At 34.9% G+C, this 25,794-nt stretch overlaps 1 protein-coding gene across 16 annotated transcripts in view; it reads left to right on the plus strand.

Annotated features, from left to right (window-relative positions):
• The window catches only part of LOC149780504 (adenylate cyclase type 2-like), a 263,000-nt gene that overhangs the window by 150,160 nt on the left and 87,046 nt on the right, over positions 1-25,794 (plus strand). For all 16 annotated transcript variants that reach the window (XM_089937491.1, XM_089937486.1, XM_089937489.1 and 13 more), the window contains 4 exons: positions 1,720-1,864; positions 3,504-3,647; positions 19,402-19,466; positions 25,024-25,104. In XM_089937491.1, the coding sequence (XP_089793617.1) occupies positions 1,720-1,864; positions 3,504-3,647; positions 19,402-19,466; positions 25,024-25,104 (435 nt within the window). The remainder of the gene's footprint in view (positions 1-1,719; positions 1,865-3,503; positions 3,648-19,401; positions 19,467-25,023; positions 25,105-25,794) is intronic.

Below are 25,794 nucleotides of genomic sequence, written 5' to 3' on the forward strand. Positions count from 1 at the left end.
GGCTGCAGTCTGGTCTGATCCCAGAGGTCTTAATTTGGGTCAAGGTAGACAGTCCACTATTTATAACAGTTTGATAATTTTGATAAATAGGTGTGGCAATATTATTAGTTTAGAATATGAGTATTCAGTTAGGGAAGATGGCCAACATGAATGTGATATTATTTTTTCAACACAATATATCAGCTTAAAGCCACAGGATGCCAGATGATGACTAGAAATGCAATAGTTGTGTTAGACAAGGGCATAATAACTTGAGAAACTATGGCAACCAAGGTATGAAACACTAGCAAGTAAGCGTGATTCACCAAGAAGCTTCATAATGACTAAAAACATAACGTAGAGAATACAATGGCGAAACTTTGGGAAAAAGGCATGATTTAATTGAGATTTAAACTTGATCTGAGTTGAAAATCAAGTCACAGATAACAAAGACTAATGCTGAATGAATATGTGAAATGAGGAAATAAATAAAAAGCAAGTGAAAATCTATGTATCTTAAACTACATGTATCTGTGTATCTGTACTTCATGGGAAAAACTGTCAAGTCAACACAAGCTGATTTTAATGATGTACATCTTAGTTGTGAAGATACCTTTAAGAAGTTCAGTGAACAATAAAGTTATGCACATAATGAATGTTAGACCCACTTAATGTTGTTCAAGTCATCACTGATGGTTTGCTTCATGAAGAGGAATATTATCCCTATATTGGTTTCCTCTTCATATTGGGATGTTTCACTTTGATTTCAGTGCATTTAAAGAGTTCAAATCTCATTTATTTATTTTATCATGCAGTAGACATTTTGTTTATTATATGGCTACACCATTCAAACCCTGAGAATGGAGTCTAATACATTTTACAGCTTCACTCTTAGAGACCTTGCAACTCAAATGATTCAGTTTTACCTGCTAGAGATTGTATTAACAGGCTTTCGTATTAGGTCTATCAACAGTCCCATAATAATTATGGTTATTCAGCTTCCTCTTGATTCACTTTCACAAACATTTCCCTTTAACGTCACATCTCTTCATCTATTGCTGCTATCCTTGCACCTGTCTCAGAGGAGACTTGAATCAGTTGCTCAGATGCTTGGAGATGGAATTTGGGGCCAACCTTGGGGTTTAGGAATCTAACTAGGATTTTTAATTTAGGGCCATCCTTGGTGTTTCAGATCTAACTAGGAGTTGGAATTTGGGGACAGTCTTTGGGTTTGGGAATCTTACTACCCTGATCTCTTACCAATGCTCCTAACACTTTATGATTAGGTAACGTATCTTAAGAAGAAAGCAGAATTATACTGACCTGATCATTATACAGGTATTCCCTCATAAGCCTTCCATTTAAATCCCTGGATGAGTGTGCACTTCCAAACTGGCAGTAACTAATGATGGACAAGACATTCCCTTAGAGACCCCTCTCATACAGCTTCCATCTCAGTAAGCATGACATTTCAACATTTGTAGTGCTAAAACAAGCCAAAAGACATTGTTGATATCTTTTGTGACTTCTGATATTGGTATTTGCAAAACAATGGAAGAACTTCTACCATCCTTGATAAGAGAAAGATATTGGAGAAACATATTTTATTACTTAAAAAGTTGGTCTCTACCCATATTGACTGTTTCAGATAATCCCTGATAAATTTATATGTAAATTATGATGTTAATATAATAACTGTTTTATTATCAATATAATATACATGCCACTATTTATTTGCAGGCGAGTCCATGTTTCCAAGGCAACACTGGACTGTCTGCCTGCAGATAGATTCCAAGTACAGCCTGGTGATGGTGCACAAAAGAGTTCTCTACTTAGAGACCTAAATATAGAAACCTTCCTCATTGTACTGCCACCACGAAAAAAGGTAAGTAGAGAGTGGAGACTAACTTCCATTTTTTAAATAGAAAATGTGAGTTTGATATGGAAACCTGATACCTACCTCAAGTATCACCATCATGGAAAAGAAAAGCCCAGGATGGATATGTACCTCATAGTATCACCATTAGGAAAAGAAAAGCCCAAGATCAAAATCTGCCTCATTCTATTACCATCAGGAAATGAAAAGCCCATTATCAATATCTACTTCATTGTATTACCGTCGGCAGTAAAGATTGACAAATATGAAAATCCATCACAATATATGACCACTTAGAAAAAGGTTAAGGACACCTTCAGTTCATGAATGGCATACACATAGTGTAGAAAGGAAGCCTGTTGATTCTGAGGTTGAAATGGTTTATGCACAAGAACTTCAGTTCTTAACCATGCACTTTGACCATACTTTTTAGAGGGCTTGCACTAATGTGTATAATAGGTAATTGATTTGTGGGTAAATAGTCACAGATCAAAGTCATTGTGATTCTGAACAATTTTTTTTTGCACAGTAATTAAAGCTTTGAAGTGGTTTCATTGAGGTTTTTGTTGGTTTGAAGTTGTTTTTCTTTTGAGATTTTGGGGGTCAAAGATCCAGCTGTGTTAAATTATGTGGCCTAAAACAAATTATGTTTTAGGAATGCAATAATTTTGAAAACCTGTTTCCATATCAGTTTATTTAAAAAATTCATTTCTATCTCAACATTTTGACCTGATTTAATCTATCAGTAAATCTATCACAGGTATAAAATCTTATTTTACTATCAGTAATTTTATCATCTTTCTTAACTTAGTTAATATCCCAGATATTACAGAAAATGATGCTCTCATCCGATCAGAGAAAAGTATTTTTTTTTGATGTTTAAAAGGTAATGAAAGATGGATAAAGCAGCCAAAACTATGCTGTAGTCACTTTTGTCAAAATGGCTGACTACAGATACTATGTAAGTCAGTCATTGTTGGCAAACTATGCAGAATGAAAATTCCGTAAACAAACTTAAGCACATTAAACCCCATATGGGAGAATGGCATCCCTTGTATGGAACAGTTAGTGAGATGAGGTGTTATCGCACCATTTTGGCACTGCGCATGAATACCTGACTCATGAAGAGTGAATCTCAATAGGAATGCAACCATATCAGTGTCCAGTAATAGTGGAGCAATTCTTGTCAGTGTATTGAGTTTCACTTTATGTGACAAAAGTATTTTGACATGAACTGCTTGAAGAAAATGTATGAGGACATGTCACCATAGAAAATCTGTTGGATTTCTACAAGGAAATGCAGTTTATACACACACAAAAAGTTTTGCAATGTTTTAAGGATTTTACACGTGTTACCTTTATGCTCTACTTTCAGTACACTGTACAGAACTTTAATGTTGTTACATTTGATATTGTATCTTGTTGTATTTAATATTTATATTTATTTGCAATGATTTTACTTCCTAAATTTTTGTGCAGTGCATTTGTACATTTTTTTTGTCCTGCACTGCATAGCCACTTTTGTTCAGAAGTATTATAAAACACTACACCCATACATTTTTACATGATATTCTGTAAGTGTTGTAAACAAGTATTTCCTCTCAAAGAACATAGTGTATTACATAATGTACTATATTTTATTTTACAGAGGGAACGACCAATCAGGTCACGTTTTGAGAGCAGCACGAGAGCATCTGTGAGAGTGGCCAGATATCTGGAATCCTGGGGCATTGATAAACCTTTTGCCAACCTTCAAGTTAGCACAATGGCCACAAAGCTGCTCAGTTTGACGGTAAGTATTACTTATGACATAATTTTCATTTTTTTTAAATTTCTATAAACAGGGAGGTGATATGCAAAAGTTGCCAATGTCCCAAAATAAATTGTTTGAATATGTTGAAAATTTCCCTAATTTCAGCATTTACTCCTCAACTTTCTACTTCTGCCTTATCTCATTCTTTATAATGCCAATTGATCAGTTCAAACTCTGTTCCAAATGATTGGCTTAGACTCCATTCCAAATGATTGGCTTAGACTCCATTCCAAATTATGGACTCCATTCCAAAATGATGGGATTAGACTATATTCCAAAGATAAACTTAGCCTGTGTTCCAAAATTTTTGAACTCCATTCCAAATAGTGGTCAAGTTAGACTCAATTCCAAATGGTGGGCTCCATCTCCATTCCATTTGATGGGCTCAGACTCCATTCTAAATGATGGGCTCAGACTCCATTCTAAATGATGGACTGTCCAAACGGTGGGTTTTAGTCTCTGTTCAAAGTGTTGGGCTTCGACTCCATTCCAAATATCAGGCTCCATCTCGATTCCAAATGGTGGGCTCAAAAAAGTCTTTTTCAGATGGCGGGCTTAGACTACACTCCAAATATCACGCTCCATCTTGATTTTAAATGGTGGGCTCAAAGTCTTTTTCAGATGGTGGGCTTAGACTACACTCCAAATATTGGGCACAGACTACACTCCAAATGATTGTTGTAAACTCCATTCCAAATAGTGGACTTAGACTACATTATTTGCATGGTGGGGTTAAACTCCATTCCAGATGATGCACTTAAACTACATTCAAAGGAACTGACTTAGACTCTATTCTAAACATTGACTCCATTCTAGGTGATAAGATCAGACTCCGTTTCAACATATTTCTGATCTTAGATGCTGTTCCAGATGGTGGGCTTAATCTTCTTTCCAGATGTTGAGCATAGACTCCATTTCAACATATTTCTGATGGGTTATTTGATGATGGAAGTTAGGCCATTGATTTATTTATTTAAAGATAGCAGTTAGACCGTGAACATGTTCCTGACATATGATCACAGCATATAGACTATAGATTTATTTCTGATTGGAGATTTGATGACAGGAGATTAGGTGGGGTTGGACTCCATTCCAGATGATGACCTAAGACTCAGTTTCAAAGTATTTCTGATCTTAGATGCCATTCCAAATGGTGGGCTTAATTTCCATTCCAGGTGAAGAGCTCAGACTCTGTTCAACATATTTCTGATGGGATATTTTATGATGGAAGTTAGGCCATTGATTTGTTTATTTAATGATAGCAGTTGGGCTGTAAATATGTTTCTGACAAATGTTGACAGCATATACACTATGAACATATTTTTGGATATTTCATTGGATATTTGATGACAGGAGTTAGGTCATTGATATGTTTCTAATTGGTAATTGGATATTTGATGACAGGAGATAGGTCATTGACATGTTTCTAATGGGATATTTGATGACAGGAGATAGGTCATTGACATGTTTCTAATGGGATATTTGATGTCAGGAAATAGGTCATTGACATGTGTCTAATGGGACATTTGATAACAGGAGATAGGTCATTGACATGTTTCTAATTGGTCATTTGATAACAGGAGATAGACCATTTACATGTTTCTACTTTGATATTTCATGACAGGAGATAGGTCATTAACATGTTTCTAATTGGTTATTTGATGGCAGGAGATAGGCCTTTGACATTGTTTCTGATTGTATACTTGATGACAGGAGATAGGCCATTGACATTGTTTCTTATTGAATATTTGATGACAGGGGATAGGCCATTTAAATGGGTTTTTTTACAGATATTTGATGACAATAATTAGGCCACTGACATATTCTCTGCCTGGATATATTGACTGAATGCTTATATAAACATCTTTTCAAATTTTTATCAAAACTTTGACAATTATAGAAGAGGCATCAAAAGATCTGTGCTGATAATATTAACATCTTTGTGAGCTAAAGAATCAATATCAAATTACAATCAGAATACCTTATTGCAAATTAACATTATTGATTCACAGACATGAAGTCATTTTCTTTTAGTTTTAAGCAGCATTTATTTTGCTTAATGTCCATTGGTCACATTGATCAATGCTTATTTACCTGTATGAGATGACCATGTTTAAACCCGTATGAAAGGATCACCTGCTGTTAAAAACCACTTATAGATGATCTTGTGGATGTTCATTGTACAGAAGTTTGTTTGTACTTTAAAACCTGTTAAGTTATGGGGACTCTTGGCAAAATCCATTGCCTGGTAACCCAGAACAAATCAGTTTTAGCTTCGGACAGCAATATCTTTATCACAATCAGCAAATACTGTATGGTAATTTTACAACTTTTATGAAAATGCATTTCTGCCTTCTACAGTTCAAATTAAAACACTTTATTGATAGAAATGGCAAGTAACCAAATTACTTAAATGTTTTAAGACTAATACCAGAGACATCTATGACAGACACTTTTAAATACATGGATCACATCCACTTTGTTTGTCTTATTAGATAGGTTTCTAGTATAATTACAGATACTAGAAATTGATTATGCATATATTTAAAAACATTACAAATCTATCCTCTTTGAGTTAGTTGACAGTTATTGATTTTGACAGAATTTCTTTGTAATAGAGGAGGCAGGTTTAATAAGCTTTTAGCTTTCTGCTGAATTGCCAGATCATGCATTGTTTGGAATTATGTGGGAAGATGTTATCTTAAATAAATATTGCTTAAGTTAAGTGTTTCTGTGCCATGGTCTGGTCAGGAAACTAGATTTGAATGGCTGCGATTTATGAGGACTTTGATTACTGTGATACAAATTGCATGAGCTGCCTACAGGTATGTTGGCTGTTATTCCTGCCATGTGTTAAAGTTTGCAAAAGATCTTATACCAGTTTGGCAGAGTCAGCCATAGAACAATAGACCCACTCCCCGTAATTGCCTAGGATTGACTAAGCTGTTAAGATTATGGAGTGAATGTTTACTTGATGGCACCATTTATAAGACTGTAAAAGGAAGAGACACCAGGAATATCTTTATATTCTGTTCAGCTACCATTCTTTGACAGAAAGATGCACAGATTGTACATTTTTCCAAATCCCTTTTGTTCCTATTCAACTCCAAATCGACAAAGAACCCATCTAATTTATTGCTTTAAATAGCCTATATATCAGTGGTCTCAAACTCAAATCACCACAAAGGCCAAATAAAGACTAGTACACTAAAACCTTTTCATATAGCAAAGTAGTTCATATATAAAGTAATCAGTTGAAATGTTGGAAACAAGAAAGTAAACAGTAACAATCAAACTTTTATCAAAACTGGCTCGCTGTGTATTATTAATTATTTTAGGAAATCCAGGTGTCGTTGAGACCTGCAGGAAGTAACTTCATGGGCCATGTGTTTTAGAATCCCTGCTATATATGGATATCAACTAAAGGCAATTAATCTGTCATGATTCCTGGCAGTTATGCATTTTGAAGATAAATACATCTAACTTGCTAATACCAACCTTTCTTTTCCTGTTTTATCCCCTGTCTTAAGGTGCAGGTCTTTCTGTTCATAGTTGAGGTAGTTTTGGCTAAATAGTTTTAGGTTACCATAGTATTTTTTTCCAAAAAGCTCATGTGTGCATAAACTTATATCCATCCAACCATTTATGTGGACATCAAAAACCTTCTTGAACAACTACTTTTATAGGTTTTTATTTTTTATTTTTTTACAAATCCTGATGAAACTTTAAGACATTTTATCATTATAACCAATTTTCTACTTGTAACTGTCTTTGAAAGCTAATCCCTTTTTAAGAGTGCTATTATTAGACATCAGTGTCCTGTGTGTGTGCATGCATGTGTATGTGTATTTGCGTGATAATTTGATTTTTAATGTAGCTTTAACAATGTTCCAGTCATATCGTTGCAATGTCTGCAGTGTGGCAGCTTATAGTGATGTCTAGCACCGGGGCTTCTTCCTGCAGACATGTGGCATCATGTCCCACCCAGTCAGATTATCATGATGCCAGGTCTACCAGTCCTGAGAGGAACCTCTTAATGCTGAGCACCAAGTGAGGCAGCTGCTAGCACCATTTTTATAAGTTCTTGGTATTACCATGAAACTTTGCACACAATCATCCCAAGGTCGACTAGGTTCTGAAATGAAAATGGTGCCAATCTGGCCTTCACTATGGCCATCATGGTTGTCCACCTTAAAATCTTGTTATTGCTACTCATACTAAAATGGGATTTTCACCAAAAGGCTTCCTTCATTATCAGAGTGAACCTAAATGAAAATGATCCTGATATTTCATCCAATATTGCAACCATGGTGACTGTCTTGAAAATCTTGTTATTGTCAGAGAATATCAGTGATGGTTTCAACAGTAAACAGTTGAAAAGAGGAACAGTTTTATCGTGGATTATCTTGTATGACAGGATTTGCTTTTTGTCCAGAAGATCATCAGTGTCTTCTATGGACTCTTGTTGGATATATTATGACCAAAGTCATGCCTTACATAAATTGATGTTGCTGCTTCATAACTAATAACTAATACACTGCATTTCATCAAGTTTGTGGAAAAAAAGTTGAATTTTGATACTCTCACAATCTAATGTGCATTCCGTACATAATTATGTACAGGACTCTATTCTTGACCCACAATAAAGAGATATTAAAAAAAATCTCCCATAAAACACGCAAGTAACGTCAAACATTTTAATACCTTGACTATTTTGCTCCAAACATTATTCCACCATTTTGAATCCTGTACAGATCACCATACATTTACATGATCTTTGATTGGTTTATAATAAAAGAGTGCTTGACTTTTTCTTTTCTTTTAGGAGCCATAGTAGTTCAGCATGGTAGACTCTTGACCATTAGGGTAATTGTCAGAAAATCTACCATAAGACCAGCCCAGGTTAGCTACTATGGTGTGCCCTTGAGAAAAACACTTTACTCCAATGGCTTTGATACAGAATGGCCTACTTGCACTGCCATGCAATAAAACATCAAAAACATCATCTGCGCTTTTCTCTCATTAATTATCTTTGACACATCAAAAGCTTTAGTCCTCGCAGATTACCATTGAGAACACATTGCAGAGTTGATGAAATATTAATCACTGTCACAAAGAAGTAACAAATATCTAATTTTAAGATAAGGAAAAGAACAAAGAACAAATTAAGTTCCAAAGAAGAATACATAAAATGTTACTTTACCTAGACAGTGCAGTGTAATAATGTTGAACACATTAAATCTATAGCCAGCACTGATTGCTGTGAAAACATCAGACTGAATCAATGAAACATTGATTGCTGTATAATGATTATCCTAAAGATGTGTCAAATACAGCAAAACTTGAGAGACCACTGTCATGAAAGACCACCTGTCATGAGAGACCATTATTTTTGGGCAGAAAGGTTGGTTTGTCAAGACACAGGTTCTACTGCAGCGATGGGCAAACTACGGTCCACAGGCCGCATGCAGCCCGCCAAGGGCTTTCATGCGGCCCGCCAAGGGTTTTCATGCAGCCTAGGAACAAGTCATCATTTGCACTGACTCTGTTTATGTTACTCTGTTTATCAAATAAATGTGCTTCTTTTGAAGTTTAAGTTTAAGTTTTCAAATATTAACAACATATTAACAACTGAAAATTAATTATGATGTTATTTAGAAAAATCTTTTGTTTTTGCTATTTCAAATATTAATTATTTTACTTAATGAACTATGTGGCCTGCAACAAGGTGTAAATTTGTGTATGCGGCACTTGCACTGGAACGTTTGCTCACCTCTGTTCTACTGTATTGTGATTTAAATGTATCAGTATTAATTACTGTGATGGATGATCCATGGTCACAAAAGGGTGGGTGGGGACAGGACAATGAACGCTTGGTCAGAGAGCCATTTCTCCCAGGATGGAGGTGATTTACATTTTAGTGGTAAATTCAGTTCTGTCTCTTTTGCTTTGCCAGCCTTGGTTTCTTGCTAAAGAATCAGCTGCCTTGCTTCTGTTCTGATAAAAATCCCCAGCCTCAGTCATATCTGTGATCAAGATAGACTTCTGTGCCCAATTAGAGCTTTATAATTCTATCCAAATCAAAAGATAAAAGAAATGGCTGTATAAAAAGTATTTCTGATATTCCAGTGGCCACCCCCTCAAGGTGGATTGTTTTGGCTTTCAAAAGATCTTATTAGTCTCTGGCTAGGCAAGATCTCTCCTTTGCATTAAAATCTATGAGGTCAAGGCTATTGCTGCAACTTTAGCATTTTTTTTATTAATCATTTCTCTTGATTGAGGTATTGAAAGCTGTCTTTTGGCAATCTCACTCCACTTTTTTTTAATTTGACCTTAAATTTATAGCACACCAGATTGAGGGTATTTATGCTTAAGGTCCCTTTGTACCACGGCAGCTCAACTATTAGTCAAGCCATTCTCTAGTCTGCCGTAGAACATCCTACGGACAGCTGTGGTAAGTTTATTTGACAGCTTATCTTAAAACATTAGACTTTCACTGGGTTGGCAAATGTCAGCAATGCAGAAATAGCAGATAAGGTATTAGAGCTATTCAAATCTTGAGTTTTGGATTGGGAGGTGTTGTTGTTGTAGGGTTTAACGCCATTTTTCAGCACACAATCGTCTATACATGGTGGCCAGTGTAAATGGTGGAGGAAGAAAGAAAAAATACCTGGAGAGAACCACCGATCCATGAGAAGCTTATGGCAAGCTTTCTCACATACCACACTGGCTGAGCTCGAGACTCAAACCCATGCAGACAGAGCTGAGAAGGCAGTGATCCATAATGATGACTGCTTTAGACCACTCAGTGCCCAGGATTGGGAGGGGTAAAACAAATTTAATTAGTTCAAAATCGCCTGCTATTATTTCTTAATTCTCTACTCCCTCCCCCTCCCCCATGTTCTGATTCAGTCTTCATCCCAGTCAAAGAAAGATGACATTCCAGTTTTTGGAAGAGGAGTTAGGTATAAGACAAGAACAATGTTGTTATTTATGCATTGCTAATTGGAGGAGGAAATTGGACCAGGGAATAATGCTTGGAGAAGATAGAGCAATGCATCCCAAGTATGTAAATATGACACTATTAAAATTAGTTAATCCCACCAAAATATTCATTGTGATAAAATGTGCAATAAAAACATTGGTCAAATATTTATAAGGAAGGCATTTTAATGAGCGCTCACCCATATTACCTGACCAATTGGGACCACTTGGGACTTTTATTTATATTTCTTTGCAATTTCTCATAACAATGCATACAACTCAGCTGCTGTTTAAATTTTCATTTGAAAGAATTTTTGTTTTGTTGTGATTTGCCTTTTTAGAAAAGGAAACTTTTATGACTTGATCAGAATTATTGCCTTTGCTGATGTTGCAGAACAATACCCTCTGATACTGCAGAACAATATCATCCCTCCATTTAGCCCACATGACCAACCTTATGACAATATGACCTCAGGTTTATTATCCATTGTGTGGTTGACAAAGATTGCTTATTTATACTTGAGAGAATTTATTTGAGAATTGATTTTGGATGAAGCTAATGATATATATACCAGTATCTAAACTTCTGATATCAGGATATAAAATGTGCTTGATAAAGGACAATGTCTCTACATATCTTAAAGAGAATTTTACCATGGCATCTGGTTGCCATGCTAACTTGATAGTACACAAGAGGATTTTTTGTTAAAATTGGATTTTGATCAAACTAATTTTAAGCTGATATCATTAGATGTCAGATGAGATTGATTATAAGGAACATTTTCCCCGATCGGATTGACTTATCTCATTGACACTTAATTAAACTCATGTCTGAATGGGATTTTGACGAGCATTTACAAAGTATTAGATTTACACCGTACCTCTATAGAAGTTTGATAGTGAACATGGTTTGATTTTAAACAGCTTCTATGCATTATTGATCAGATATTAAGACAGATGAGAGGTTGAGCTTAATTGCATGGTCATTTGTTGACCAGCTTAGTTATTGACTGTTAGTGATTTAGCTCATGACTATCATATTTTTTTTATCCTAAAATGATATTTCTTTTAGAATGACTAGTTCATGTTATATTCATAAGGTATATAGATTTCCTATAAAAGCCTTTTACATTTAGAAAAGAAAACCAAAAATTGTCAAACAGTTTGGTATGACTCCATGGTCTTAAACCAAGTAACAGAAAATGCAAAACCAAGAAGCTTAGTAAAATTCAGTTAATGATTTATTTCCCTGGAATACAAAGTGAAAATTTAAAAAGAAATTACAGCATTGTGAATTAAACCTCAAATAATCCTAAAAGTTCAATCACAAGTCCTAAATTATAGTGTTTCAATGAATTCCAGTATTGAATGTGCTGATGTGCCAGCAGACTTGATATATCACAATGATATAATCCAGAATGTCCTTGAATGAATTCACAATAATCCCAAAATAGTTATTTAGTTCACAATGTCAGTGAGCACATTGCAATACCAATGAATAACTTTTAAATAAATGATTCCTCTCAAATTATATCTGAACACCACTAACAATAATTTTAGAGACCAAACATAAAGTAGGAATGAAATAATTCTGTTTACTGCAGACTTATATATAAACCAAAGATACAATAAGTTGACCAGGATGTGTGTCATTTTCCCATCAAATTCTCTTCTAGAACATTCTATTAGGCTACACCTTGAACTCAGATATCAGTAAATAACTTATTTATAACTTACAAACAAGATAAAAAAGTAGAGATGCCTTCTAGAACCTTCTAAGGTCAAAAGGCCATGTCAGCATGTTTACATTATTGTGAAGTATAATCTACAAACGTGGGCAAACATTAGCTATGTAATGCTGTTTATAAATAACCCATACAATCTACAATCATAAACAAAAGTTAAATATTAAACACACAATATTCACTTCTCCTCATAAAGGAAAAGAAAGATTTATGCAATAAATCCTTCTTTTACATATTAACCAAATATACTTGTATTTACATAGGAAGATGTCTTATGAATGATACAAAATATATACAAAATAAAGCAATATAATAATTCTGTACATGTGAAAGTGCATCAGTTAAGCCTGATTATATTTTCCCTTTATCTGCCTAATGTCAGTGTTGCATCCCTGCAACATCAAATTCCACTTCAGCAATCTCTGATTTTTGTTTTTCATTTTGTTAATGAAAGTAAGGGGGTTTTAACCACTGAATACAATAATTGGAGAAGGAGCTGAATTGATATACACCTCAAAGCATTGCAAAGCCAGTATCAAAGCTAAACATTCCTTCTCAGTTGTGGAATAATTTCCCAGGTGATTATTTAGTTTTCAGAAAATTAGCAGACTGAATGATCCAACCATAATGTCTTCCTGAATCAATATATCACTTGCATCAACAGGCATTTCAAATAACCAACTGAAATTTGGAGCTGAAAGAACTGGTGCTCTCTTACATATGAACTTTAACCTATCAAACGGCTCCTGACATTTTTCAGACCAATTAAATTTGTTTTTCTTACTGAACCCATTGGTCAGATAGCATATATAGAAAAATTGGAGCAAAATTTCCAATAATGTCCAGCCATGGCCAAAAAAATCACATCAGGCACTGGAAATTCAGAAATAGCCTTGACCATAACTAATACAATATTAATTTGACTGTGCCCCACAATATGTCATAAAAATGTAAGACAAGCATGGCAAAACTTGATGTGACCTAAATTAATTGTCAGATTTGCATCTCTGTGTTGATCAAAGAACATCCAAATTGTTTCCAAGTAATCTTTCCAGGTATCATTGTATCATCAATTTTCTAGACCTGATATTATCATGTTCATTAAGTGCTGGAATGTTGATCAAGAATTTGTCATACCAAATGGCATCATTTTATATTGAAAATGCCAGTTTGGAGTTGTAAATGCTGACATTTCTTTTGCTCTTCCATGAGTAGAATTTGCCAGAATCCTTTCAAAAGGTCAATCTTAGTGACATATTTTGCATTTCCAGTTTTTTAATTGCAGTCATTGATTCTTTTGATTTGAAATGAATATGTTTTGGTGACACTGTTCACTTTTCTATTCTCAGCACACATATGGAAATTATTAGCTGGTTTATGCACAAGAATACATGGTGAACCCAAGTTAAATTTACTTGGTTCTTTTCAGTCATTTCCAGCAAATACTGAATTCTCTTTTTCCAACATTCCTGCTTAAGAGGATTCATCTGGTAATGATGCAGTTTCACAGGTGTAGAAATGTACAATTTCATTGTCATAGTAGATCTTATTTGTTCATATTGGAACATCTGGAAACAAATTCTCATATTCTCATAACTGCTGTTTTAGTTCACTCTTTTCTTGTGGCTGTAGATGCCCAAGTTTCTTGTCCAGATTGTTCAATAATTCTGAATTCCGAAGACCAGTTTCTTCAAAGTCCCTTCAGTCAGATTGCATTCCATCACTTATATCATCACTGTGTGAGACAGGTACAACTAAATTGACTGAATGATTAACAGGGTTATTTTACTAAAATACTCCTTGAACATATATGACAAAGTTGTTTCTGTTTCAACCTCTCACAAGTGTTAATGATGTAATGAAAGTCATTTACTTTATTTTATTTTCAACTGTATAAGGACTATAATATTCAGTCTGAAGTGGATTTTAAGGTATGGGCGAGACAGTTAGAACTCTATCACCAGGTTGAAAACTTCTTTAATTTCTTCTTTTCTATTTTAGCTAGGCTGCTAAACTACCTGTTTGAGCTTGACAATAAACATAATCATATCAGCCAGTCAAGCATAATCATCATATATGGTACCAATGTTGCCAAAATACATGGTTGAGCATAATCATGTTGGCCATGCTGCCAAAGTACATGGTTAAGCATAATCATATTAACCAGTCAACTATTATCATGTTGGTCATGCTGCCACACTACATGGTTAAACATAATCATATTAACCAGTCAACTATTATCATGTTGGTCATGCTGCCACACTAAATATTCAAGCATAATGATATTGGCCATGCTGCCACACTACATGTTTAAACATAATCATATTAACCAGTCAACTATTATCATGTTGGCCATGCTGCCACACAAGATAGTCAAGCATAATGGTAGTGGCCATGCTGCCACACTAGTTAGTCAAGCATAATAATATTGATTATGCTGTCAGATTGCATGGTCAGGCATAATTATGTTGTCTATACTGCCAAACAACATGGTCAAAAATATCATAATAATATTGGCCAAACATAATAATATTGCACATACTCCACCTGACATTGAACTAAGAACTAGACAGTTAAATAAATAAATAGCATTCAATTAATTATAACTAGGGGACAGGCTAACAAACTAAATGTAGGGAACAATAAGATCAGATGTCTTTGACATGTCTTAGCGACCTGAGTACTTGGCAAAGATATCTGTCTTATATAAATAGATTGAGCCTGAAAATAAAATAATCCTACATAAATAACTTTAACCACAAGATCGGAAAACAATCAAACTAAAGTAGGAGACAGGCTAACAAAAAATTAAAATTAGGGAACATATAAGATCAAAATGTTCTTGACATGTCTTAGTGACCTGAGTATTTAGCAGGGATATCTGTCTTAACAAAATAGATTTAGCCTGTAAATAAAACCAAATAAAAAACACCCTATAAATAAGGCAACTAAGAACATAAATGGGGGGAAGAAAGGAAAAATTTATATATATATATATATATATATATATATATATATATATATATATATATATATATATATATATATATACATACATACATATATATAAATAATAAAAAAATAAAAACATTCTCATCTACCTATTAATAACCTTTCAAACCTACCCTGTTTCCTCTCTCTTTACTAAAAGCATTAAACAGCACAGAGCCTCTCTCAATTCAGCAAATTATCAGAACCTTTCGGAATTAAGTTCACTCATTCCAAATTAAAAATTGTGCAAGACGACAACTTTAGATCAATGCCCTGGACTCATCAGCATACACCTTCCTGTGGATTGGTGCCTGCCCTCCCACCCACCTTCTCTCATGCCAAGGCCGACATCAATTAACAGTGTGCAATGCACGCATTAATTTATACCAGTAAAAGTCATGAGTGTTAGTTCTGATTCCACTCACCCACACAATTGGTACCAGCTTACAGCTTACTTAAACATGAGTGCTTGTTGGGTCCATTCCCACTCATGACAGCCCACCATTCAGATAGCATGGGACAATATGTCATGCTAACTGATGGCCTAATTATCAGCACTCCTTGAGTGTATAAATGCCTGGGGGATGTGGCTCCAATTCCTTTCTCCAGGAACAATTAACATCCTGCTGTGCAGGAATAAACTAGAGGCACATGCACTCCATGCAAATGCCTCTATAATCCAAGAAATCAATCAATCAATCATTGCCCATACTGCCAAACTATATAGTCAAAAATACAATAATAATATTGGCCATACTGCCAAACTACATGGTCAAAAATACCATAATAATATTGGCCTTACTTCCAAACTACATGGTCAAACATAATAATATTGCCCATACTGCCAAACTAGATGGTCAAAAATACCATAATAATATTGCCCATGCTGCCAATCTACATGGTCAAAAATACCATAATAATATTGGCCATACTGCCAAACTACATTGGTCAAAAATACCATAATAATATTGCCCATGCTGACAAACTACATGGTCAAAAATACCATGATAATATTGGCCATACCGCCAAACTACATAAACAAACATAATAATATTGCCCATGCTGCCAAACAACATGGTCAAAAATGCCATAATAATATTGGCCATACTGCCAAAAAACATGGTAAAAAAAAGCACAATAATATTGCCCATGCTGCCAAACTAGATGGTCAAAAATACCATAATAATATTGCCCATGCTGCCAAACTACAGTCAAAAATACTATGATAATATTGGCCATACTGCCAAACTACATAGTCAAACATAATAATATTGCCCATGCTACCAAACAACATGGTCAAAAATACCATAATAATATTGGCCATACTGCCAAACTACATGGTCAAAAATACCATGATAATATTGGCCATACTGCCAAACTATATGGTCAAACAATAATATTGCCCATACTGCCAAACTACATGGTCAAAAATACTGTAATAATATTGGCCATACTGCCAAACTACATGGTCAAAAATACCATAATAATATTCCCCATACTGCCAAACTACATGGTCCAGCATAATCAGTTTGGCCATACTCGACAAGCAGGTTGTGGCCAACTTCCTGCCTACCAGTATTGTTCATAGTAGCTTACAAAGCACTGGTATGGTTCCCATAGCAACCTGGTATAAAAGCAACATATTCTCCAGAATGTCTCAGCTTAGTTTTACATCCACCTTGGTAGGAATGTTCCTTAAGTTATTCTTTGCCATTCAGAATGGTTTCCCCAGTAACCAGGCACCTTTTAAATAATTAGTCATTAAAGCTATTTCCCATGTACTGTCCAGAATGGCTAAGTCATTTCTGATCAAATGTGATTGGAACATTTGCTAGATCATGCTTGGCAACAGGATGACTTTAATAACAACTAGGTCAAATGTATCTTTACAACTTACTTGCAAGAAAAACTGAGGCAATGCTAATAAATATTTTTTTGCAATTTTCCATCCACATGTGCTCTTCATGAATTGCATGTGGGGTTAGTACAGGTGTGGCTTTCATAAAAATGACATATAAAGCCTGATGCTTACTTCTTCTGGAAAATGGCCAAATATATTTTGATCAAACTTGGTAGGAAAGTTCATTATATTGCTCTTTCAAATTCAGTTTTTGAAACATTTTATTTGGAATGGTTTTCCTAGCAGAGATGTAGTGTACGAAGAAAACTTTGTCAAGGGACAATCAAAATATAAATATAAATGACTTCTTTCCAATGCAGTTTAATCCTTGCTGACAAAATACAGCATCTAGAAACAAACTAAACTAAGAATGACTGCAGTTAATTATTTTTCATTGTAATTTGATGGTACATACTGTGGAAAGATGACACAGAAATGTTATTCTTCCACCTATTCATGTTTATGTCCCAAGTGAAGAGAAATGTTGATCCTTTGCCTATCCATGTGCATGTCCCAAGTGCACAGAAATGTTGGTCTTTGGTCTATCCAATTGATCTTCCTGAGTGCACAGATGTGATGATTGTCTTTCATTCCATCTGTGCGTCCCTAGTGCATAGTAATGTTGGTTGTCTTTAATTCCATATGTGCATCCCTAGTGCATAGTAATATTGGTTGTCTTTCATTCCATATGTGCATCCCTAGTGCATAGTGATGTTGGTTGTCCTTCATTCCATGTGTGCATCCCTAGTACATAGTAATGTTGGTTGTCTTTCATTCCATGTGTGCATCCCTAATGCATAGTAATATTGGTTGTCTTTCATTCCATATGTGCATCCCTAGTGCATAGTAATGTTGGTTGTCTTTCATTCCATGTGTGCATCCCTAGTGCATAGTAATATTGGTTGTCTTTCATTCCATATGTGCATCCCTAGTGCATAGTAATGTTGGTTGTCTTTCATTCCATGTGTGCATCCCTAGTGCATAGTAATATTGGTTGTCTTTCATTCCATATGTGCATCCCTAGTGCATAGTAATGTTGGTTGTCTTTCATTCCATATGTGCATCCCTAGTGCATAGTAATGTTGGTTGTCTTTCATTCCATGTGTGCATCCCTAGTGCATAGTAATGTTGGTTGTCTTTCATTCCATGTGTGCATCCCTAGTGCATAGTAATGTTGGTTGTCTTTCATTCCATGTGTGCATCCCTAGTGCATAGTAATGTTGGTTGTCTTTCATTCCATGTGTGCATCCCTAGTGCATAGTAATATTGGTTGTCTTTCATTCCATATGTGCATCCCTAGTGCATAGTAATGTTGGTTGTCTTTCATTCCATGTGTGCATCCCTAGTGCATAGTAATATTGGTTGTCTTTCATTCCATGTGTGCATCCCTAGTGCATAGTAATGTTGGTTGTCTTTCATTCCATGTGTGCATCCCTAGTGCATAGTAATATTGGTTGTCTTTCATTCCATATGTGCATCCCTAGTGCATAGTAATGTTGGTTGTCTTTCATTCCATGTGTGCATACCTAGTGCATAGTAATGTTGGTTGTCTTTCATTCCATGTGTGCATCCCTAGTGCATTAATTGGTTGTCTTTCATTCCATATGTGCATCCCTAGTGCATAGTAATGTTGGTTGTCTTTCATTCCATGTGTGCATCCCTAGTGCATAGTAATATTGGTTGTCTTTCATTCCATATGTGCATCCCTAGTGCATAGTAATGTTGGTTGTCTTTCATTCCATGTGTGCATACCTAGTGCATAGTAATATTGGTTGTCTTTCATTCCATATGTGCATCCTTAGTGCATAGTAATGTTGATTGTCTTTCATTCCATGTTTACATCCTTTGTGCATAGTAATGTTGATCATCTTCCATGTGTGCATTTATAGAAGCTTTCATGTTTTCATGCACCCATCCATGCATTCATCCATCCATCCATACATACATCCATCCATACATACATACATACATACATACATACATACATACATACATACATGCACACACACACACAGACACACACACACACACACACACACACATATGTATACTTGTTACAAATATGTCATATTATTTAAAAATTAATTTATAGTTCATTCAATTTTTTTTTTAGAGCCTGGCATTCCTAGATTCATCGTTTCTTTTGAATACGATGTCAAATATGAGAGACCCTAGTGGGTAAGTGCTTGTGTAAAATTTGTCTTGCCTACTAAGGCAGATATAAAGACAAAGGTATTACTTGTACAATGAGATTTATACTGTCACCTGTAATATTTCAGGAAAGCAATGTTTCTGTTCATTACTTCAGAGACATGCTTGTATGGTATTTTCCTCTCATTAGCCCAGGAGTCTGGAATAGCATTGCAGTAATTATTTTTATGCTTTATAATTGTACTTCAGAATATAAAATGGGAGTGGCAACCTTTATAATTCAGTTCTGTCAATAGTCTTACCTAATCAATCCATATAATTAAGTTCTGTAAAATCGGTCTTACTTGACAGATTGATTCCATCTGTCCATACATCAGTATGTACCTTATTTAGTTAACCTGCCAATGTTGGTCGGATATGTTTCTAATGACATTTCAGCACGTTATTGGCCTAACCATGCAGAGGAAATTGGATTAAGTGCTTTTTTTCAAAGACATGCTAAGACTGCTATCTTTGTGGGGGGGGGATAATGAACTATGACCCTTCAGTTCCAAGTCAGACACTCTACCAAATGAACTGCACGAAATTTTGGCATCAGAAGATTAACAAACCTCTTTTATTTTTTATTTTATTTAAATTTTTGGGTTAAAGAATTCAAAGCTCACATTGAGTTGTTTCAAGTATCCTGATCAAGAATGAAGGGATGCCATATCAGATCTTGACCATGAAGGGTCCTAATTAGGTCAAAGGTCAGAGGTCATAATGCACTCTCCTAAAGGGTGGGCATTTAGAAAAATATTGCTATAATCTGGCATGGCTTTTTTTTGCTGTAAGAATTCAGTGTTGTTACTAATGAAAAGCTTTGTAACATCAAACACATGATTGGAGATTGGCATCCATTATATAGCACAAATATTGGAGCTGAACTGGTAACATATGGATTTATGTGAACTTAATTAAGTAACTGTATGACGGTGTGCAATCCAGGAAAATAAATTGTTCGAGAGAATGTGGTTTTATAACAAATTTTGACTCTATATATTCAAGGAGTTTATATTGATTACCTTTATATTTTTATTTTGTTGTACAGAAATTTAGCACAGACTTTTATCTTTTAGTGCGTCATGGTTATTTGGAAGGATTTATCTTCCTGATGCTTTTTGTAGAATTTATGTAGCCATTATTGTGCTGACACGCCATTAAATGCCAGCTTAATACGTGTTAAATGCAATCTATAAACAGACATGTTCTTTATACATTGTCATTAGGACACAGGGGTTATTAATTTGCAGAAAAGTTAAATTCCTGCCAGTAATACACAGTATTGACTCCTTTAGAAATGGCATTGAGGTGCACCCTGTTACCCTGACAAAGAAATTGTCCCTTTGCAAGTTCAACCATGAAGCTTAAATTGAATGTCCTTTTAATAATATCAGCATTAGATTGGTATCAGTTTCTTTTTTCCCACATGATGCATTCCTGCCTGGAGGAATAAATTGAATTTAGGCATGTTTATTTGTCATATGGCAAAATGACAGAAAATACTAACAGCAGCATGTTACAGTTACTGCCTGATCATTGAACAGTTTTTCCTACTATTTCAAGTATCTTCACAGGTAATTGTACCCTACTTTATTTGAAGAGACAAGACTGCCAAATATGCATGTGAGATACAGTAATAAAGTGCAATAAGTGTTTTTAACACAGGTTGCTATGGAAACTATGCCAGACAGGGTTGGAGAGTTTTGGGGACTCAGTAGTGTGTTTTAAGGTGCCAAGGGAGCTCAGTGAGCATGACCTAAACAGCAAAATTGTGAAATTGAGAATAGGTTATCTATTCATATAAGCCAATGTAAAATTACTGGAAATTCTAATTTAACTTTAAAAAAAAGAAGTTATTATTTACAGCATTAATTATTCATTCAAACCAAAAAATAGTTCTTCACATCATCATCACATGTACATGTTCCCACACACTCGCAAAAGCACAACCACACAGATATATATATATATATATATATATATATATATATATATATATATATATATATATATATATATATATATATATATATATAAAGTTTCTGTCTTTAAAAACCAAGGGGATTTGGCATTGAAGGTAATACAAATGGCATTTGTATTCAATTGAGCTTTTATTTAAGACTGGATGTTCAACTTCTCTTAAGTTCTTGTTGATATGTTTTCAGCATAGAAAATGCTCTTTACTGCATCTGCATTGCTGTAAGGGAATGGCAAACATACTGGGTGGTGCTGCTATGGTGACATATATCTTTCACTACAGAATGACTAGTGTAGATATGGTGTTTGCAGTGTATGCAAAAAATAAAATGCTACGTCCTTGCTGCTGTACTTCACAAAGTCAAGCTCCATCCAGGAATTCAAAAATTTAGTTTTGCTGGGGGTTGCTTGTTTTGCAGATTGCTTATATTTTTCAAAAAGCAAACATGCATTTCAACATCTTGCCTTAAGAAATGAACCATACTTGTACACTGTTCCGACTACTGACAAAGTCATGAGTTGCATTCTTTTTATGGAGTAAAATCTGAGTTCAAAGAAACATTGCCACTGATCTTAGACTTGCCAATAACCTCTAATAATGATTTCCCAAATATTCTCATTTAAGCCAGTGATGTGTAATAACATGTTTTCAACACGCATTTCTGTGAGTGTGACTCAGCTCAAATGAATTGGGTTGTTCCACTTAGTGTATGTTACCAATGCAAATTACTGTAATGGGCTCTTCCATGACAGTGTTCAAAAGGACTTGACATGGCATTATCCTAGCCATTCTTAGCTAGTTAACTAATTTGTGAAATGATGTTTGATTATCATTGACCACCTTTTAATGAACTCCATGATAATCATCTATATCAAATGCCCAGAGGATATCTTTACAAGGATTCTAATCAGGACTGGTTCATTTTTTTGCAGCCTACATAGTGGTCTAAAAACTGCCACTTTTATTGAAATCAATTTTGTCTCTTCAAAACCAAGCTGTGTATGAGCCAAGGGGTGTGCAAGCCGAAATCTTGTGTTTAGAGTGACAAATCATGTTAAAACAGATATGGCATTGTAGATATTTGCTGACAGTCATTCTTGCACATTAACACTTTCAATTCTTTGATTCATTTCATTTTGTAGCTAAAGTGGTCATAGACCAAAAGATTATGTGGCATTACCTATCATCTATAATGTCATTGCTATTTCTCCTAAATTACTTGGAGGATGGCAATAAAACATTCTATTTGGTTACATAAAAAAGTACTGTTGAGACATCCAATATGGCTGCCACATTAGTCATATTAAAATAGTGTTCTTGTTACTCCTCCTGAATGGATAGTCATATCAAGATTGGGTTTACTGGAAAAACGTCTTTGCTGTCTAGGTGGTCCTTATTGAAAATGGTGCCAGTATGTTCACTATGGTGACCATCTTTAAAATCTTGTTATCACTACTTCTTCTGAATAGAAAGTCATATCAACTTGGGGTTTCACCAGATGATTTCTTATGATGTCAAGTTGGTCCTGAATGAAATGTGTTTGCTTGGATATTAAGCACAGCTACTATGGCAGCCATCTTGAAACATTCTGTTGTTGTTACTTATCCTAAATAGATGGTCATATCAATATTGGGGTTTCACTAAAAAGACTCTAACTGGTGTATTGTTGATGCTAATTGAAAATAGTGCCAGTTTGACATCCAGTATGGCCATCACAACAGCCATCTTGAAAATCTCATTATTATTTCTTCTCCTGGTTGAGCATCATATTGACAGTCAAGAATGTCTGGGTGGTCCTAATGAAAAATTCTTCAAAGCAAACATCCAATGAGATATCCAAAGATGCCATCTTGAAAATCTTGTTATCACTACACCTGAAAGTATGGTCATTTCAGCATGTAGGTTTCACAGATATATATTATATGATGTCTAGTTGGTTGTAAATGAAAATGGTGCTAATCTAAGTCCAGAAATGACTGATATAGCAGACATAGTGAAGATCTTTTTATTGCATCTTGTGAATGTAAAGTCATATCAACATGACATTTTCAATGAAACCCTCTTATGATGTCTAATTGGTCCTAATTGAAAATGGTGCCACTCAGACATCCAATATGGCCATGACAGTAACCATCTCTAAATTCTTGTTATTACTACTGCACTATCATAAAATCTTTTTGTATCTACACTTGAAAGGGTGGTCATATCAACCTGGGGTTTCACTGAAAACCTTCTATGATGTCTAGCTGGTCTTCGGTTAAAACCTGTGCCTCTCTGATGTTGATTATGGTCAGTTCAGTGGCCACCTTTAAAGTCTTATTATTACTGCTTCCAGATGGAAAGTGCATTATGTAGTAGCAGGTCTGGGTCTATACATTTTGCAGTTGGACTTGACTTATGAGCTAGCATATATGGTGTATTGTTTGGAAGCTTCTGTCTGTTTTGTATCCTTTTAGTTTGCATGCTGTATCTGATTAATCATTAATCTTTATCTTTTAGGATTAAGATGCAGTTTATGCAATCTGATTATACATGGAGATCTGACAGCAACCATTCAAGGGTCATGTTCTGGTAACCTATGTTATTACCATAATCACTAATTTTATGAACCAATCAGATGAACTCTTCTATCTTCATATTTGGAGAAAGAGCACTGTGCATAAAGAGCATCTATCTATACCAAATGATTTAATTCACTTTCAGATTTTTGGAAGCTGCATTCCCATTGGCTAATTCAGTGGTCACCATAACATGACAATTAAGCTGTCATCATGAGATCTTCATGTAGGACAGCAGAGATCTGATTTTAATCAGATTGCAGTTTATCTGAACAGTCTGTTTTTATAACATCATGTTCAATTGTTTTGATTCATTTTCAAAATAGGTATATATTTAAACTCTTAGGATTTCAGACTAATTTCGTAATCACTTTGTAACATTACAAAACCTTTAGAATTACAATTATATAAATGAATGTGGTGGATTTACACTTCAACTATTTTAATTCCTTTTTTTGTTCTTCACAAAACCAGCATTTTTGTAAATAAAATGTGGTATGGGGTTGGAAGTAGTTGAGCTGGTGGCAAACATTAAATGCAGTATTTCTACCATGATAAATCTGGGGGACAGTTGCATCCATTCATTGAAAACTCGAAGGTCGGCTTATAATAGGACCTTGCTTTCCCTACTAGAAAACTGGCTAAAATTTGTTAAAGTGGGGCTTGTCTTATCATCACATTATCACTGGAAAAATATTGCCAGTCCCTTTCTTTTATAAGTTTAAAGTGGAAAGTGTGTATGTCTGTCTCTCTGTGTCCCTTAGTCAGGGAAAAGTCTGAACATTTTGATTCCAGTAATATGTGGTAGCCCTGTCATCGTTATTTCATTTATGTCCATATGTCTTTTCTGTTCTGTTACTGTAATCTGAAGTCTTGCATTTATTTCAACACTACATTTTGAAATTTACTGATGTATTTTATTCATGTTTTGTAAAATCCATTCAAATGCTATAGAAACTACATCCTAAAACACAATGACCTTAAATAAATCCATTTTTTTTCTCAGTGGTATTTCAATTGGAGAGCAGTTCCATTCTCAGGTGAATGAAACACTAGCAAGGAAATTGCAGGATCTTGATTTTGCAAGGTGAGTTCAGGAATTATAGATACTTCTACTGCAGTTTAAATGCAACGTTGTAAAAAAAGTTTGTCCTTTCATCCATAACCTCTTATCTATTCATAACTTGAGCATACAAGTCAGAATCCTGACCTGTACAAACTTTTCCAGGCGGACTTAAGGTGGATTTGAGATGGGTTTTTTTTAACGCTTTCTGCCTGAACCATAATTGCTCAAGTATGAGAGCTTAGGCGAATTTCAAGCTAAATTCAGGTGGATTCAGGGAGGAATTTTAGGCAAAATATGCAAATTAGTTGTTCTAATATTCCGCTTGAATAAAAAGAATCTAAGATTTTCTCTCTTGTATACAAAACCTATTCCATGTTGGCATCACTTAGTCTTATTAATTTCACTGAAAGTTTGGTGTGAGTTCACAAATATTTCAACCAAAACTTTCATTGAAATTTTGGCAAGATCTCACTAAAATTTCACTGAAATTCTGGTAAGGTTTCTCAGAAATTTTGGCCAAAACTTTCCCTAAGTTGAAGGATGATTCTACTTGTGGGCCAAGAAAACTCCACAAAGATATGACTATCTTTGATAGACATGGGTATCTGGCAACAATGTCAATAATTCCCACCAGTGATTGTCTCTCTTCAATCAGTTTGGAGTTATATAACTTTGAAATCATCCTGGTTCAGTTCCTTGTCATATTTAGCA

This window comes from Sinohyriopsis cumingii, chromosome 16, assembly GCF_028554795.1.
Source record: "Sinohyriopsis cumingii isolate HCF-2022 chromosome 16, ASM2855479v2, whole genome shotgun sequence".
Classification (NCBI taxonomy): domain Eukaryota; kingdom Metazoa; phylum Mollusca; class Bivalvia; order Unionida; family Unionidae; genus Sinohyriopsis; species Sinohyriopsis cumingii.